This window comes from Paramormyrops kingsleyae, chromosome 1, assembly GCF_048594095.1.
Source record: "Paramormyrops kingsleyae isolate MSU_618 chromosome 1, PKINGS_0.4, whole genome shotgun sequence".
NCBI classification, from domain to species: Eukaryota; Metazoa; Chordata; class Actinopteri; order Osteoglossiformes; family Mormyridae; genus Paramormyrops; species Paramormyrops kingsleyae.
Window position 1 is genome coordinate 13,737,622 of NC_132797.1, and position 14,902 is coordinate 13,752,523.

At 45.9% G+C, this 14,902-nt stretch overlaps 2 protein-coding genes across 2 annotated transcripts in view; both read right to left on the reverse strand.

The window, feature by feature from the left end:
• Nucleotides 1-14,902, reverse strand: part of ptprq (protein tyrosine phosphatase receptor type Q) — a 39,394-nt gene that overhangs the window by 19,105 nt on the left and 5,387 nt on the right. Inside the window, exons 11-17 of the mRNA XM_023838665.2 lie at nucleotides 9,533-9,823; nucleotides 9,154-9,429; nucleotides 8,358-8,509; nucleotides 7,569-7,710; nucleotides 6,939-7,208; nucleotides 2,415-2,741; nucleotides 829-947 (exon numbers count right to left, since the gene is read on the reverse strand). Of these exons, the coding sequence (XP_023694433.2) occupies nucleotides 829-947; nucleotides 2,415-2,741; nucleotides 6,939-7,208; nucleotides 7,569-7,710; nucleotides 8,358-8,509; nucleotides 9,154-9,429; nucleotides 9,533-9,823 (1,577 nt within the window). The remainder of the gene's footprint in view (nucleotides 1-828; nucleotides 948-2,414; nucleotides 2,742-6,938; nucleotides 7,209-7,568; nucleotides 7,711-8,357; nucleotides 8,510-9,153; nucleotides 9,430-9,532; nucleotides 9,824-14,902) is intronic.
• LOC140591751 (phosphatidylinositol phosphatase PTPRQ) lies at nucleotides 9,954-14,523 on the reverse strand. The gene is made up of 6 exons (XM_072713228.1): nucleotides 14,499-14,523; nucleotides 14,063-14,183; nucleotides 13,793-13,947; nucleotides 13,274-13,419; nucleotides 11,474-11,642; nucleotides 9,954-10,753 (listed from the first exon to the last, which is right to left on the reverse strand). The coding sequence occupies exons 1-6, from the start codon at nucleotides 14,521-14,523 to the stop codon at nucleotides 10,668-10,670; spliced, it is 702 nt and encodes a 233-aa protein (XP_072569329.1). The 3' UTR covers nucleotides 9,954-10,667.

The following is a 14,902-nucleotide window of genomic DNA, read 5'->3' on the forward strand; positions in this document are numbered from 1 at the left end:
TCCGATTTCCTCTCCTGACCATCAAATACCCAGAGAGCCCTTCCAGGGCCCCGCGGCAGGTCCCACGGCGCGGAGGGTGTTGTGGTAGGGGGCGTGCATGCCAGATCGAGGCCTCCTCTGATGGAAGACTTATGGCCCGCTCTCCCTGTTGATAGCCGCTGCGGAAGTCTGCGGCCAGCTGAGAGGAAACGAGGGCTTGTTTTGTGCCTGGCGAGGTCAAAGGGCTCCCAGGAAGATGGGTAGCTGGAGAACGAAGACATATTGGCCCTGATCCCATCCGGAGGCGTGAGAATCCCATGATCAGGCTGTGTGCTTGAGGCCGGAGGCAGAAATTTCTTCTGGCCCCAGAAGCTTCAAAGCTACGGTATACCTTCCTCAAGCAAGAACAAGGGTTTCCAGCAGAGTAGAACTCTTCCAGCAGAAGCAGGGGGTCAGCTTAACGTGACAACATTGATGAGGTTACTTCATCAGCTGCTAGTTCACTGCTTACCATTTTGAGTCCTGGGGGGGTTGCTGCTGTAGTTCTTTGACAGTACAAACCCTGAATTGCTGAATATGCAACCAGACCATACAGACAAATTATTTGAGTCGCTAAAAGATAAATCAGTTCACCTGCTGGCCATTTTCATCAACGTACCAGCAAGAATTTGATCGTAATACAACATGCTGTAACCTCATTTCAGCAAAGGGAGAAGCTTGGTTCTACTCCAGGGATGCTTTGATAAGGTGGAGGGTCACTTTAATACTCGGTGAATATCAAGTTGTTTCTAAACTGAGCTCACGCCGCTTTCTCTGGCTTTCCCAGGGGAGAGCGGTGGGCCGACTCACTGGGACGACATCAACGAGATAGGAGGTGGGGCCTGACAGCACCTCCGGGGCCTTCCATTGGATGTTGAGGCTGTTGGAGGCGGGCAACACAGACACGGCACGGGGAGGGGCATCAGGGTCTGGGAACAGAAACAAAAAATAATGAAACAAACAAAAATATCATTGTTCGGTTGACTCATTACATCTCGAGAACAATATACTTTTCATCTGGGTCCCGTAACCTGTCGTTTTAAACAATGGACTGTCCTGACGTGATATAGTTTGCGTTCAGTTTTTTCAAAAAGATTTTGTTTAGAGTTTCGTTTCCGAAGGATGGGGAAGGAACTCTCCAGAACCATTCCATAGTTTTTGAGCAGATGGATCCAGACACATCTTGAGAAAGGGATCGATGTGTAAGAGAGAGGCACCCTGAGATGCGACAGATGAGCACAGACAGTAAAAAAGCTGACCTATCGTTTCTGCAGCAAATGAACTTTATTGCTGAACTCTGCGAGCTCCATTGACACCTGTCAGGCACTGATTTAGGATTATTTTTAAATCAGGAGCTGTCAGGCCCCGGTATGGCGATGCGGTATCAGTATGCCCTGCGGCCTTATAAATCTGGTCAATTTACTGGGGGGGGGGGGGGAGGGAGCTGCCAGTCCTCATTCCACCATCCCCACATAATCCGAACACTTCCTCCCCGTGGTTCCCCTGGCTGGCGCTCCAAAATAATGCATTTTCTGTAACTAATAACCGTCATTTCCCGATTGTCACGCTCCTGTCCCCTTTCCTCAGGAATGCAGCCTCTCCCAGGGTGGGGGGTTGTCTTCCCCTCCCTGGCCGCAGACCCCGGACGCTGGGGCCCTGGTGCTCGCTGGGGGGGCACTAGAGGCTAGGAGGTAGCTAAGTATCTGGAGAAGCCATTACCCGTTCCCAACACGCCAACCCTACCAACCTCTACCTGCCCCTCCCCCTCCCTCAGTGGCCTTAACGAGGCTGGTCACGCCTGCCATTCCTGCTGGTAAGTAACCACCTCACCGAAAGGGGACCATGGGGGTGTCGAGTTATCTCATGCCGGCTGCGTCACGCCCATTTTTCGCCAGCCTGTCCTCTGTTTAATTACACATGTCAGGTATTGGCTCCGACCTGCCCGCTGCCCTCGGGCCAAGCCCTGGGGCATGACGTGATGGGCAACACGCCTAACGACAAGACGGGCCACCTTCCGGGCTTTGGGGCCTAGCTGGAGAAAAGCTCTGATGGTGTTTATAATATCCATCAAAATATTACTTTATTATCTTCGCATGCCTACCAAGGGGAAACCTTTTTCATCTTTTATCAGTAGATAAACACTTTTTTTCCCTTGCATTTCAAAGCCAAAATGAAAATGACCTACAAAAATAAACAATTGATAGAAATCTATTTCAGAAAATCAATTGAACAAGAAAAAGAAAAGGGAGAAAAAGAGATGGTTCTGGTGCGGAATGAAAGACAAATGCTCGTCTGCTGTCCTAAAAGATAACAACTAGAATGACTTGTGTTGCCTTACTGAGCCAACAATAGAGCAGAAGCTACAAAACTACCAAAATTCAGAATGTTCAGCGTACCGCCCGCTAGGGTCCTTGCATACACCCAGTCTGAGGCGTTGCCGTAGCCCGCGTTGGTGCAGGCCGACACCCTGAACCTGTAACTCCTGTATTTGAAGAGGGACTTGAGGGTGTACTGTAGGATACTTCTTGTCCCGCTGATGTGCTCCTCGTTCTGGCTCTCCAGGCAGCCAGGAGAGGTCCAATCCTGGCAGCTTTGGGATAGTAGCTGGACCACGATGAGGTACTCCCTCAAGTACCCCAGAACCTCCTCTGGAGGAAACCAGCTTAGAGACACCTCGGTTGCCTGGACTTCAGTTACATTTAGGAGTCTTGGAGGTCCTGGGACTGGAGGTGAAGAAGGACATAGAGATTCAAAAGTGTTCAATTGATCTGTCCATTTCTCAATCCATTATCCTCATCATGGGGGGGAGCTGGAGCCTATAAAAAGTGAGTATAGGGCACAAGGTAGGTCCTAGATGGGATGCCAGTCTATCACAGGGCACACGCACATATGCACAGTCATGTGCTATGGGAAATTTCAAGAAACCAGTTAACCCAAATGCAGGTCTTTAGACTGTAAGAGAAAACCAGAGTACCTGGTAATGTCCAACATACTACAGGGAGAACATTAGTCAAAGCAAGACTGGGATTAGAACCTCCATTGCTGGAGACATTAGGCAACATTACTGTCCACTGAGCGATAATGTCACCAGGGCTGCCAATTGTCACGCATCTGGTGTGACATTCATGCTTTCAGACTCTCACACAAGAAATCTTATGGCAAATCTACATTATTCCATGATAAACCAAAAGTTAGCTACATCAAGTGTTAGGATAGTTTGCAAAACCCTACAGACTATTTACAGGATAATAAAACTGTTACAATACAGCCGTGGAAATAATTCATAGAGCACAGCACAATTTTTTCTTTCACTCATTTCTCAATTTATGGGTGTGCGTCTGTGAATAATATATATTTTTCTGCAAACTGTAGTCTGGTTCTTCCCTATTTCTCATTAATGAAGAGCTTCTTCCTTTGCTTTATGGGACCTCAGTCCTACTTCTAGGAGCCTGATTCAAACTGCCCTAGCAGTGCACTTCACACCTGCACTTAATGTTTCCCATTCCTTTTGAAGTTCCCTTGATGTCATCTTTCGAATCATGAGAAAATGTCGGATAAGGTAACAGTCATCTCTGGCATTAGAATGTCGCTTCCGCCTTTTACCTGGCTGGTTTCTGGTTGTTCCCAGTGTCTCCTGCTTCACCTTATTTTTGTGTACTGCTGTCTGAGAAATTTTTAACCTGAAAGCATCTTGTTGCTCAGCGTAGCCTTCAGCCAGCAGAACCACAATTAATTTTGTTTAAGGTTTGTTTAAAAATATAGAGTGGAGTCTTAAATTTTTCCACTGCTGTACATGTAACGGCATGTGCATGTGTGTGCATGTGTGTGCATGTGTGTGCATGTGTGTGCAGACTTGTGTCGAATTGAAAATCTCACTCCTGCCAGCTCACCCCCATCAGCTGGCAACCCTGCGTCACTCAAAACAAAGAAGAACTATTTATCAGTAGCTAGCTTTACGATTTGTTTATTGGTATATGATACCTAAATACATCAGAACACTGTTAGCACATTTGAAATGAATTTGTTGAGAATTAGCATGAAAGGGCCCACACACGACTGGCAGAAAAATGCTGATAGATACTTCATTCGGCACCTTTTTAGCGTGAGACCACCTATCTAAACGCGCAGGATCTCGTAAAAGGTTCATGACACTCTGTGTGTGGCTTCACGCTATGTTCCTAATGGATGTCATCGCTATGGATTTTTTTCACGAGTTGCACCTGTTGCCTGGCCTTGAATCACGACGTTGACAACGTGCAAACAGGTTTCTGAAAACAGACAAATACATCTCTGAAAAATACTAGGACTTGCTGGCAGTGCTGCCAATCCGGTGCAAATGAATATTTCGTAATATTCCCTGATCCAACCCAGACCGTTCTGTGCAACAGCTCCACCACGCTGGGAGGGAGGGAAATACAAAACTGGAATAAACTGGAAGGAAGCAGAGAATCACTGTGGTGAGAAGCTCTGTGAAGCCAGACATGACACAGTAAACCCGGATAGCTCAGTATAGAGCCTGTAGATGTTGAACTGGCTCAGAGCATTTTTGGAATTGCTATGATTTTTATTTTAAACCACTGCAATAATACAGTGATTCATGGAGAAGCTTACATAGCAATTTAACGGCACAATGCAAAAGCCAGAGCTCTACAATTACAACAATTCTTACAAACGGACTATTAATTGTTTTACAGCTTTCAACTAAAATATGAAATGCATTATTTCCTGTAATACATTTTATCCATCTTTTGAAACTCTCTATGCTGTAAGACACCATAATTTGGCATTTTATTCTCTTCTTCATAGGCTTAAGCAATCATTTTATTTATTTTACTGAAAATAGTCATATTTCCAAATGGCAAAACATTTGATTACACACTTGACGTCCTAGTCAAGGCCATAGTTATTTAAAGGAATGACCTTTCCTTTGAGCACATTTCATCTGCGTTTATTGTGATGGCCGTTGCACATTCGTCATTTGCACCCAGAGTGATTTACTGAAGGTGCCTTTGCAATGGTGGCAGTGCACTTTTGCTCTCCACATATCTTTGGGCGGCTCTCATATCTGGACGTGGCCCATCACTACATCTTAACCTTCAGGATGGGAAGCCGTGCCCCCGTGCCCCCAAACTCCGAAGGGCCTTAGGAGGTCTCGGCCTTGTCGTCACACAATGGGGAGCCCCGGCCGTGTGAGGGGGCGCCACGTGACCTCGGGGTCGGTTCAGGTGTCAGAAGCTTACCCTCTTGTGAAAACAGCCTGACCTATTTCATTTCACATAATCTCTCTACTGGATCCAAAAGCCACAGCGAGTCCAATGTATTTTTCCCCCAGAAAGAAAGATTTTGTGGAAAATAAAAGCTCAGCAGTCTGAAGAGTGAGACTAATTCATTTTTAGTTTTAAGTTTAGAATAAATACATTAGGAATGAGTCAATGCTGGCTGGGACAGTGTGACTAACAATGTGGGCTCATTAAGTATGACCACTATCCTTCAGGTTTTCCAGCCGATACACGGCGGCGACTATCGGAAAGGCGGAACAAACACTTTAACAGAATCAATCAGCACTGTGATGTTCTTCCCATTCAGCGTTCCGCCAGGCGTGAAAGACCAATTTGGGAAGTCAAAGCAAAAAAGCGAGAGAGACATCAGGAGCCGGTGTAAGAGCAGACGAGGCCATTTCCATTTCCCCACTTCCATTCCCAGTGCATGATTTGCGAATTCAGGGCCATCGGCTCCTTGAATTTGCCATGAGTTGTTTTGCGAGTGTGGTGAGAGGATGCGGATTTAACTCAAACTAAACAGGTAGCCATTAAATTAAAAGAAAATCTCATATGTAACAGCTGACTTAAAGATTCCCTAAAGTAAAGCAAAGAAGCGACCTGTTAAGATATTTTCAGTGACATATTTTTTAAACATTTACTCAAAAAACAAACACCATACATATACTAAGACATACACATGTTATGAAATAATATATAGACATTGATATAGTATATATATTTTGGTGCACATTATTTAAGGAAAATCGATTTCTTAACCACTTATATTTTCAAGTTCCCCCCTAAAAATAATTACTAATGTAATATCATTCAAGGGGCGGCATGGTGGCAAGGTGCTTAGCACTGCTGCCAACCAGGCTTTGAGTGTCTGCTGTGGTTCCATGTGTGTAGAGTTTGCACGTTCTCCCTGTGTCATCATGGGGTATCATCCAAGTACTCTGGTCCCCCCCCCCCCCCCCATAGCCCAAAAACATGCTGAGGTTAATTGGGGTTAGCAAAATGCCCATAGGGGTGAATGTGCCCTGTGATTGGCCGGCCCTCCATCCTAGGTTATTCCCTGCCTTGACCCTGTAGCTGCCAGGATAGGCTCCAGAGCCGCATGACCCTGCACAGGACAAGCAGGCACAGAATTCATAGCCGCTTAACCAGTGCAGCATCTCCCAGGAACTACAGGGCACATGACAAGGGCTTATAAACCCCAAACAGGATGCCAGTCTATCACAAGCCGATATAATATGATATTCATGTAAAAATGAATAGAGGCAAAGAATATATTGTAATCTATAAAGTCAAAGCCTTTGATCAGCAAGAGAAAACGTGCATTTTAAAGATCTATCATGTTGTAGATATAAACAAAGTCAAAATGTACAAAATAGATGTGCATAGCACAAGAATGAGATAAAGCAAATGGTCATAGCTGCTGGACATTTCGGAGAGGTTGGGTGGGAAGGTCATAATAATAAACTTGTAAAAGGATGCTGAATTATTTAGCTTGGCAGAAACCGTGTGAAATTTTGATCGCAGTCACCGTCATCAAGTCAATCATTTGTTCCTTTCCTTTACGGGTAGAAATTTAGTAACTGGAAATGACAAAATGAGGAAGTGTTAGAAGCGGAATAAATAACAGAGGAATGGCAGTACCTTTTTCAGGTGGCGTACTGGTAGTGCATATCGCGTGTTCTCCAGGCCCGACTGAGTTGACCGCCATCACGCTGAAGGTGTGCTGGGAGTCAGCCAGCAGGCCCCCGATGCTGTGATGGTTCACGGAGGCATTCAGCTCCTGCTCCTGCTCCGAGAACTGGATCCGGTAGTGAGTGATCTCTCCATTAGGGTCGACTGGCAGCTCCCACTGCAGGAGCACGGAGTCCCACTTCAAGCCGGAACAGGAGAGGTTCCCGACAGGACCTGACACTGCACCAGAGGGTGAGGAGGGACACTGTAAAATCTGTGCCCTCTTCAAATATCAATGGAGACATCAGGCCACAGCCATAGCTACGGAGATATGTCACGTTACAGCGCCTTTTGTTTAAATTTTTATTGTTGTCATTGTACCCATATTTATTGTCTTACTGTAAGCATCTTAATTTGTACTCTCAATATGTTTTGTGTTTCATTTGTGCTCTCCGGACATGCAGAGTAAGACTTTCATTGCCTAGAGTAACTGTTTACTGTGCATATGACGATATACTCCTGTATGTTGACAGTCTGGTGCCATTTTTCTGAGCTCGTGCCATTCTTAATTTTTTGCTAATCTCCTAGGCCGCTGCGTACCTGACTCGTTGGTTTTAAACGTGACGGGCCCGCTGTATTGATCGCCGTTCCCCACCCTGGTGAAGGTGCACACGCTGATCTGGTACGTGCTGTGAGGTCGGAATCCCGTCAGATGGGCTCGAGTGGCTGGCCCAGATGAATTCTGGGAACCGAAGCAGACAACTTTCACTGAAAAGTCTGATTAACAATTCAATCATATAATACATGACTAATCATTGATTTTTAATTAACTAAATGATGCCTAAATTATGAATTACCTTCAGTGACTCTATTGCAGGGGTCACCAACTCCGGTCCTGGAGGACTACTATCCAGTAAGTCTTCTGTCCTACCTGGCTTCTGATGAGCCACACCTGGCCCTGGTATTTACCTGAGAACAGGTGTGGCTCATCAGAAGCCAGGTAGGATAGAAAACCTACTGGATAGTTGCCCTCCAGGACCGGAGTTGGTGACCCCTGCTCTATTGACACCTAGACCACATGCATACACATTAAAACCATACCATCCACCCCAAAATTTCAGATCTGCCTGCCACCATAATGACAATCAACTTTCCACACCATAGATCACAGGTGTCAGACTCCAGTCCTGGGGGGCCGGAGCCCTGCACATTTTTGGGTTTCCCTTCGTTTAACACACCTGATTCAACTTCTTGTGCTAATTACCACATAGCTGTTGAGGTGAATCATTTGTGGTGGAACAGGGAAAGAACTAAGCTACACAGGGCTCCGGCCCCCCAGGACTGCAGTTTGACACCCCTGCCATAGATTGTCGCTGCAGGAAGAATTACCCAGTATGTATAAATATGCCTGTTGAGCTCCATGATCTTAAAGCCATAGAACTGGACCATGCCGTTGGGGTCAGGGCTGGGCTCCCAGGCCAGCCACACAGAATCTGCCGTGTGGTTCAGGATACTCAGGTTCCTGGGCGGGGAGGCGGGGCCTGCCGGAAAGCAAGCACTCTGTGACCCCCACGCAAGAATGTCCACCTTCTGTCCCGGACATTAAGCGCCTCACGGCTGCCTCAGCCTTTTCCCAGACTGCCCCCGATCTCTCCTTCCCCTTACATCCATCAACTGGACTCCATGTTAAACACACAAACACTTATGTTAAACTGCCATTAACATTCATCTTTTTAGGCCGGTACTGTATGTTCACTTTGAGTCCATGCCTGAATTTATTGGTGTCATTGTGTTTGTTGTTGTTTTTGTTCTTTGTGAGGTGACTATGAATGTCCTGAAAGTCACTTTTAAATATACTGTTTTATAATTTGAACTATTACTGCGCGGATGACAGGACAGTCAGCTATTTCTCCGTGGTAGTGGGATCTCCCAGGGCATCTGTCCATAATTCCGTAAATCTGAACTTTGAATGCTCAGGTTATGGCTTTCTGTGTTTTCCTGTATTAGTTATGTTCTAAATCCCCCTGGAATGACATCTGCACGATGCTTCTGGGAGCTGCCCCATGAAGCCCCACCTTCTCTGGTGCTGGTAATCCTTCCTGTCAGAGAAGGACTGCTGGGTAGCAGGATTTAAAGCAAGACGTGGTGATAATTCAGAGGTCTGAGAGCAGCCATGGCGCCATACCAGTTTCATCGGTGTGGAGAAGCAGAGTGAGGATGGGCCCCGTGCCCCGGCGGGTGACCGCTGCGAGGGACACGTTGTAGGGAGAGAAGGGCATCAGCCCAGTGAGCGTCATGGTGCTGTTGGAGGTGCTGCTGGAGGTGGAGCCTTCTTGCCCTTGCACCACCAATGAATACCCAGTGATGATGCCGTTGGGCTCTGCTGGGGGCAGCCAGGATAGGTGGATGGATGAGGAAGTGATGTTTCTACTGGAGACCATCACTGGTGGCGATGAGGGAACTGGGAACAGGAAGGACACATGAGGGCAAGGAAGGACGTCCAGGAGGTTTATGGGGATCTGAGACTTAGCTGGACCATTGAAGGACAATGGCGATCAACTCACTGTCATCGTCAGTCCTCAAGTGGAGAAGGGTGGTGCTGTTCTCCGAGTGGCCAGCAGAGGTGGCTGGTGTGACAGTCAGCACGTAGTCAGTGTACTTCTTCAGCTTGGTGAACAGGAACACCGTGTCGCTGGTCGTCTTGTCCGTCCGGTTGCCCGAGGCGTCGCGTGCCTCCTTGAGGGTCAGGTGGTAGAAGACCCGCCCGTTGGGTGAGACGGGGGGGTCCCAGCTCACGATGATGGCAGTGGAGGAGAAGTTCAGGGCCGTGAGATTGTGGATCGGCCCGTCCGGAACTACAAGCCAGAGGAGAATCACACTAATTAGATAAAATATTGATAAACCAGAAAATACATTAAATGCGCTATATAAATAAATAAATAAATAAATAAATAAATAAAAGATAAAAAGGAAATTATTCTCTTTGAATCATTGACTCTAGCCATATTCATTTTATCATTAGACTTAATGCAATGAATATATATTAATAACAAACATCTACCACCATTGCATTGTTTGTATTCATTATCCAATGGCAACACACTGATTCAAGAGGTCAGTGAGAATAAAATCAGAATCATCTAATTAACATGGAAATTCAGAAAAACACACAATTTGTGATGCCTGGTACTGAAAGATTAGAGGAAAAAGGCAGAGCTTAACATAAAAGTGGAACATGTCGCTGAAACGCCAATCAAAGCACACGGAAACAGTCACGCAGCACACCCCCCGACACCAACCTGACGTGGTATCTTCCTAATTGATGTCGCTGTGATACCATGAACCTGGTGACATGCCTAGTCGGTCAAACCCCTTTCACTGTGTCAAGCGCCCACACACTCACCCACTCTCTCTGTATTGTTAGACCCTAAGCACCCAGCATTCAGGGCTGTGGCACGCATTTACATTAGAAACACACAGAATGAAGTCTCAGATGTCTTAGACGTGTTGAATTTCCTGACGTGCACTCGTGAATGACAAACTCTACGTGACACACTTGCCCACGTGGGCCACCATAGGAGGGGGCGGGGTGGAGGAGTGGGGGGGGTAAATAACCCCTGTAGGACAGAGGGGAAACCCCAGTGGGGATTCCCAGTGGAGACTGGGGGGAGGGGACATGGAAAGCCTGTTGCCTATTGGCTACAGGGTCATGTGAGGGGCGGAGCCAGGAAAGGGAGAGTCACGGCCTGGTCTGAACAGGACAGGCAGTGTTGGATCCCCAGCAGCTGGAAAACAACAACAGGTTTTAACTAGAGAGTGTGATCTCAGGAACAGGACAAGGGTAATAATACAGAACAGGTAACAATATAAACCAGCACAGTCAACAACATTGCTTCAGAATAAAGAGGGCTCTTACTTCGAGGTGACGTCTACGCCTTTTTTCCCTCAAAACCACGTAAAAACATGAGATTAACATATGCAGTCTAATCAGTTAAACTGGGCCCTGCAGATCAGCTCACCGATTCAAAGAACAGCAAAAAATAAACAACGGCTCTCATGAAATGTGATATTATACTGGTACAATTTCTAAATCAACACATGCAAACATGTTTTTTTCAAATGAAAGTGCTTCTGATAACATTTCTGAAACCGCTTGCAGAAAGGACAAACATATCTGTCCTTCTAAACATTCTGTTGCTTAATGCTTTATGCTTTATTAAAGTTACAGTTTGATTTTCACCACGTTCTGTAAAAGGAGAAACAAACTGGTCATCTCACGTCATCCCGTGATGAAACTGAAGTGACAGGAGCTGAGAGTAAAAGAACCAGTTTGCAACAGTGACAGGCTTTTCTCCTTTCACAAAAATGCTGAAAATTATGTCACTGATACCAACACATATACACCAACCTCAGAATCTTTACGTGGTTTTTGTCTTTTAAAAACAAGCCGGGTAAAAAGGTCACAGACGCCACCAACTAGGGAGACTGCAGGCCTGATTACCCACCATCCTCTGGCGTCTGCACATAGATGATGTCACTCAGGACGCCGCCATCCCCCTGTGCGGTGCTGGAGGTCAGCCACAGGCTGTAGTTGCTTCCTTTAGCTAGGCTTCCTATGGCGATGGACAGGGGTCCCTCTGACAACTGGGGGTCCAAGTCAAACACGGGGACCCGCTACAGGGGATACACAACTAACAACTGTGAGCCAGGACTAGTGATGAGAGAAACAAGGAGTGTTCATCAATATGTCTACTTGACCGTTCTGGTGTTCTCGCCTAACCATTTAACATCATCTTCCAGCCCTGAAGTATAGTTCCAATGCTCAAGAACAGAAGTACAGAGGATGGTAAAAATCCCCAGATGTCGTTCTTGCCTCACCCGAGAAATCAAGGATGCACCACTTGCATCCATCGCAACAAGAATATTCCCATCATTCATCACATCCCAAGTTCGTTCTTGGGAGTCAAGTTAGTAAGAACACTCTTGCCAAGAACAGAAGTACATTCTTTGCGTTCTAGGTATCGATAAACGCCAAAGGCTTCAGAATCCACCATAAGAGGGATTTCCTTTCCTTGTGCTTTCAACCAAAGGCTAGTATGCCTCACTTCCCATTGGATAATATATTTATTAGGAAGAGATTGGCAGATTGTGATAATCGTGTATATACGTATCCTTCAAAAATATGTGCATACAGTTTAGAAGAATGCAGTTTATTTATAGTAGACAAAAAGACAGCTAGCAGCTATTTAATGAATTTAAATGCCCATTTGGAAACTTAAGTGTGTCAAAGCAACTTCACAGCCAAGCAAACATCCATCCATCCATCTTCCACCTGCTTATTCACAGCAGGGTCATGAGGGAGACAAAAAAAACCGTCATATTTGGCACGCAAAATAAAACCGGATCGTTCCAAAGCTCCATGCGGCCATCTGCTCTGACTATTAGCATGAGGGCTTTGTGTACTGCACTTGTTCCCAGTCAGATGAAAGTTTCACCTCCGCTCACTGATCATCAAGGCTTGAGAGCAGCAGACACACTCATTAACACCCCCCCCCCCCACCCCCCAGTGCAAACAAAACTACGTCACCGCGCTTAATCTGCATTTCCTCTTTGCTGGACACGGCCTCTGTTTGTGTTTGCTACCGTCCTCTGATCTCTGACATCCTGACTGCGCCATTATTTACTCTGACCTGGAAAGCCAGGGTGAGAAATGCTAATTAGAAGATTGTCCCTTCAAAGCGACCCCTACTGGTGGAGGAGGTGTAACACCGGGGGGCTTAGCCAGCACCTCGGCTATTTGCGCACTGGGTAGTGCAAGCCAAGGTGAGGCTTGGAAGCAGGGATAGTGGGTGTTACTGCAAGTTTGCAGGATCTGGACTGAGGGCTAATCTCTGTTTCTCAGGGTATTCCTCATATATAAATACACACGCACGTTTGTGAGTACATCATGGCTGCTCAGATTCCGATATCCCAGTATTAATACTAAGCTCCTTCTACTGAAGGCAGTGTCAGCTTTTCTCAACCCCCTGGGTCGGGACCAACTCTGGGCCAGCTACAGATTACACTGATCCCGGCACATTCCCATCGCATACGCGAGATCTTTCAGCACCAAAATAATTCTTTTTTTCACTCCTCACGCCAGCTGTTTGTGTCCATCTGGCAGGCCCAGTTTAGGCCATAAGCCCAGACGCTGAGGCTGAGGAGGACACATACCGCAAGGCCGGTTTAAATGGACCTGCCCAGCCTGACAAACTGCGGCCCTGCTTTCTGTGACCAAATAGGTGAAATGATGCAGATATTTTCACCTGGATGTAAACACCGGAGCTGTTACTGTAGTAGACAGTGTAAAACAGGATGAGTCCATTGGGCTGAGAGGGAGGGAGCCACGTCACTTGTACTGAGCTGGAAGTTAAGCTGACGGAGGAGATGTTCTGTGGAGGATCAGCTGGACCTTACAGATCACAAAGCATGCATGTTGTTAAAACCATATACAGCCTCTTCATCTCAGTGACAATGGAATGGAATGTTGAATGTATAATGTATCACTGTATGCACAATGCATTGTGGGATTTTTTTAAAAACACGCAGTATTGACGTATGATGTACAGCAACAAAAATATTTTAAACAGAAAATCATTATTAGTAAAACAATATTTTTTTTGACATATAATGCCAAAGAGTCAGCAAAGGAGATGATCAACATCTCTGTGCTGAAAGGCATAATGTTCATAATGAAAGGCATAATAAAAAATGATGTGGAGGGTATGGCACATTTTTATGGGCATGCATCCAACTGGATGTTGAAGCCTGTGAGTGCAACCAACCTGTATCCGAGGCTGTGAACATGACGAAGACCAGAATGCCCCCGTTCCCTAGTCTGGTCCAGGCAGAGACTGACGCATTGTACTGACCACCATCTTCGACAGTCACCACCAGGGATGTGACAGTGACATTCTGTATATACTCAAATGTTAGATTCCTGTCCAGTGGAAGGGCAGAGGCAGAAAAGGTAAATAATTGTATTAAAAAAATCAACTAAAACCCGGTTGACATACCTCTCTACTCACATTAAAATATAAAATAATTAAACTTACCAGACACGCACAAGATAGTATAAGATTTCTGAATTTACTTCTAACGGTGGTGTCCAGGACAACTCTACTTGGTCATCAGACAACCTTCTGGCAAACAGGAATCGAGGGGGAGAACTTGGTACTGTTTATGAAAAACACATTAGCTGTTGGTGACTTCAGACTTGATTACTTGCCCTAAATCACTGGATACAGTGGCATCCAAGAAATTGAGCTGCAAATCAGATGGGAACATGTGAGCTTAATGCACACTGGGTTGCCAGCTAATATGGCTTTGGCTGCCAGCTAATATGAAATGAAGTGGAACCGAAGATGAATGACTCAAATTCGCAACCCTAGATATCATGGGAGGAAAAAAGCACTGGGCAGAACCTTCACATATTATGAGTGGACCTATGGCGTGTAGGGGCCAGAACCTACTGCAGTATGGATTCTTCACAGATGTAGAGCCATTTGATGTTCATTATTTATGTGAATGGTTTATGCTGACACATAACAAAGAGAAAACTCTTTGCTCCATATATTGTAGTGAGATATATACAGTTAGGCACTGAACATCTAGTCCTCAGTTAATCTTCCCGGTCTTGATCACTGCTACAATTGTGATCAGGCTGACACGTGGCTGTTTAGAAGTTAAACTTGACACAGCAGTGACCCAAACAGATTTGATGGATTTTGCATTCTCCTCTCTGAGTGCAAACACAAGGAGAAAAAGACGAAATTGTACACCAATAATGTGGAACAATGCTGCCCCGGCTTGAAACGAACAAGACAAAAGACAGCAGGCCATTGATCCGAAGCTACGGGAGAGAATTAAATTAGCATGACAAAGATTGCAGATTC

What these genes read in the sequence shown, in the direction of transcription:
- LOC140591751 (XM_072713228.1), bottom strand. Translation starts at nt 14,523, where the DNA reads ATGAACATCAAATGGCTCTACATCT. An exon ending in TACTATCTTGTGCGTGTCTG is followed by an intron (nt 13,948 to 14,062) that starts GTAAGTTTAATT and finishes TCCACTGGACAG; the next exon opens with GAATCTAACATTTGAGTATA. An exon ending in TGTGCAGACGCCAGAGGATG is followed by an intron (nt 10,754 to 11,473) that starts GTGGGTAATCAG and finishes GTTGTTTTCCAG; the next exon opens with CTGCTGGGGATCCAACACTG.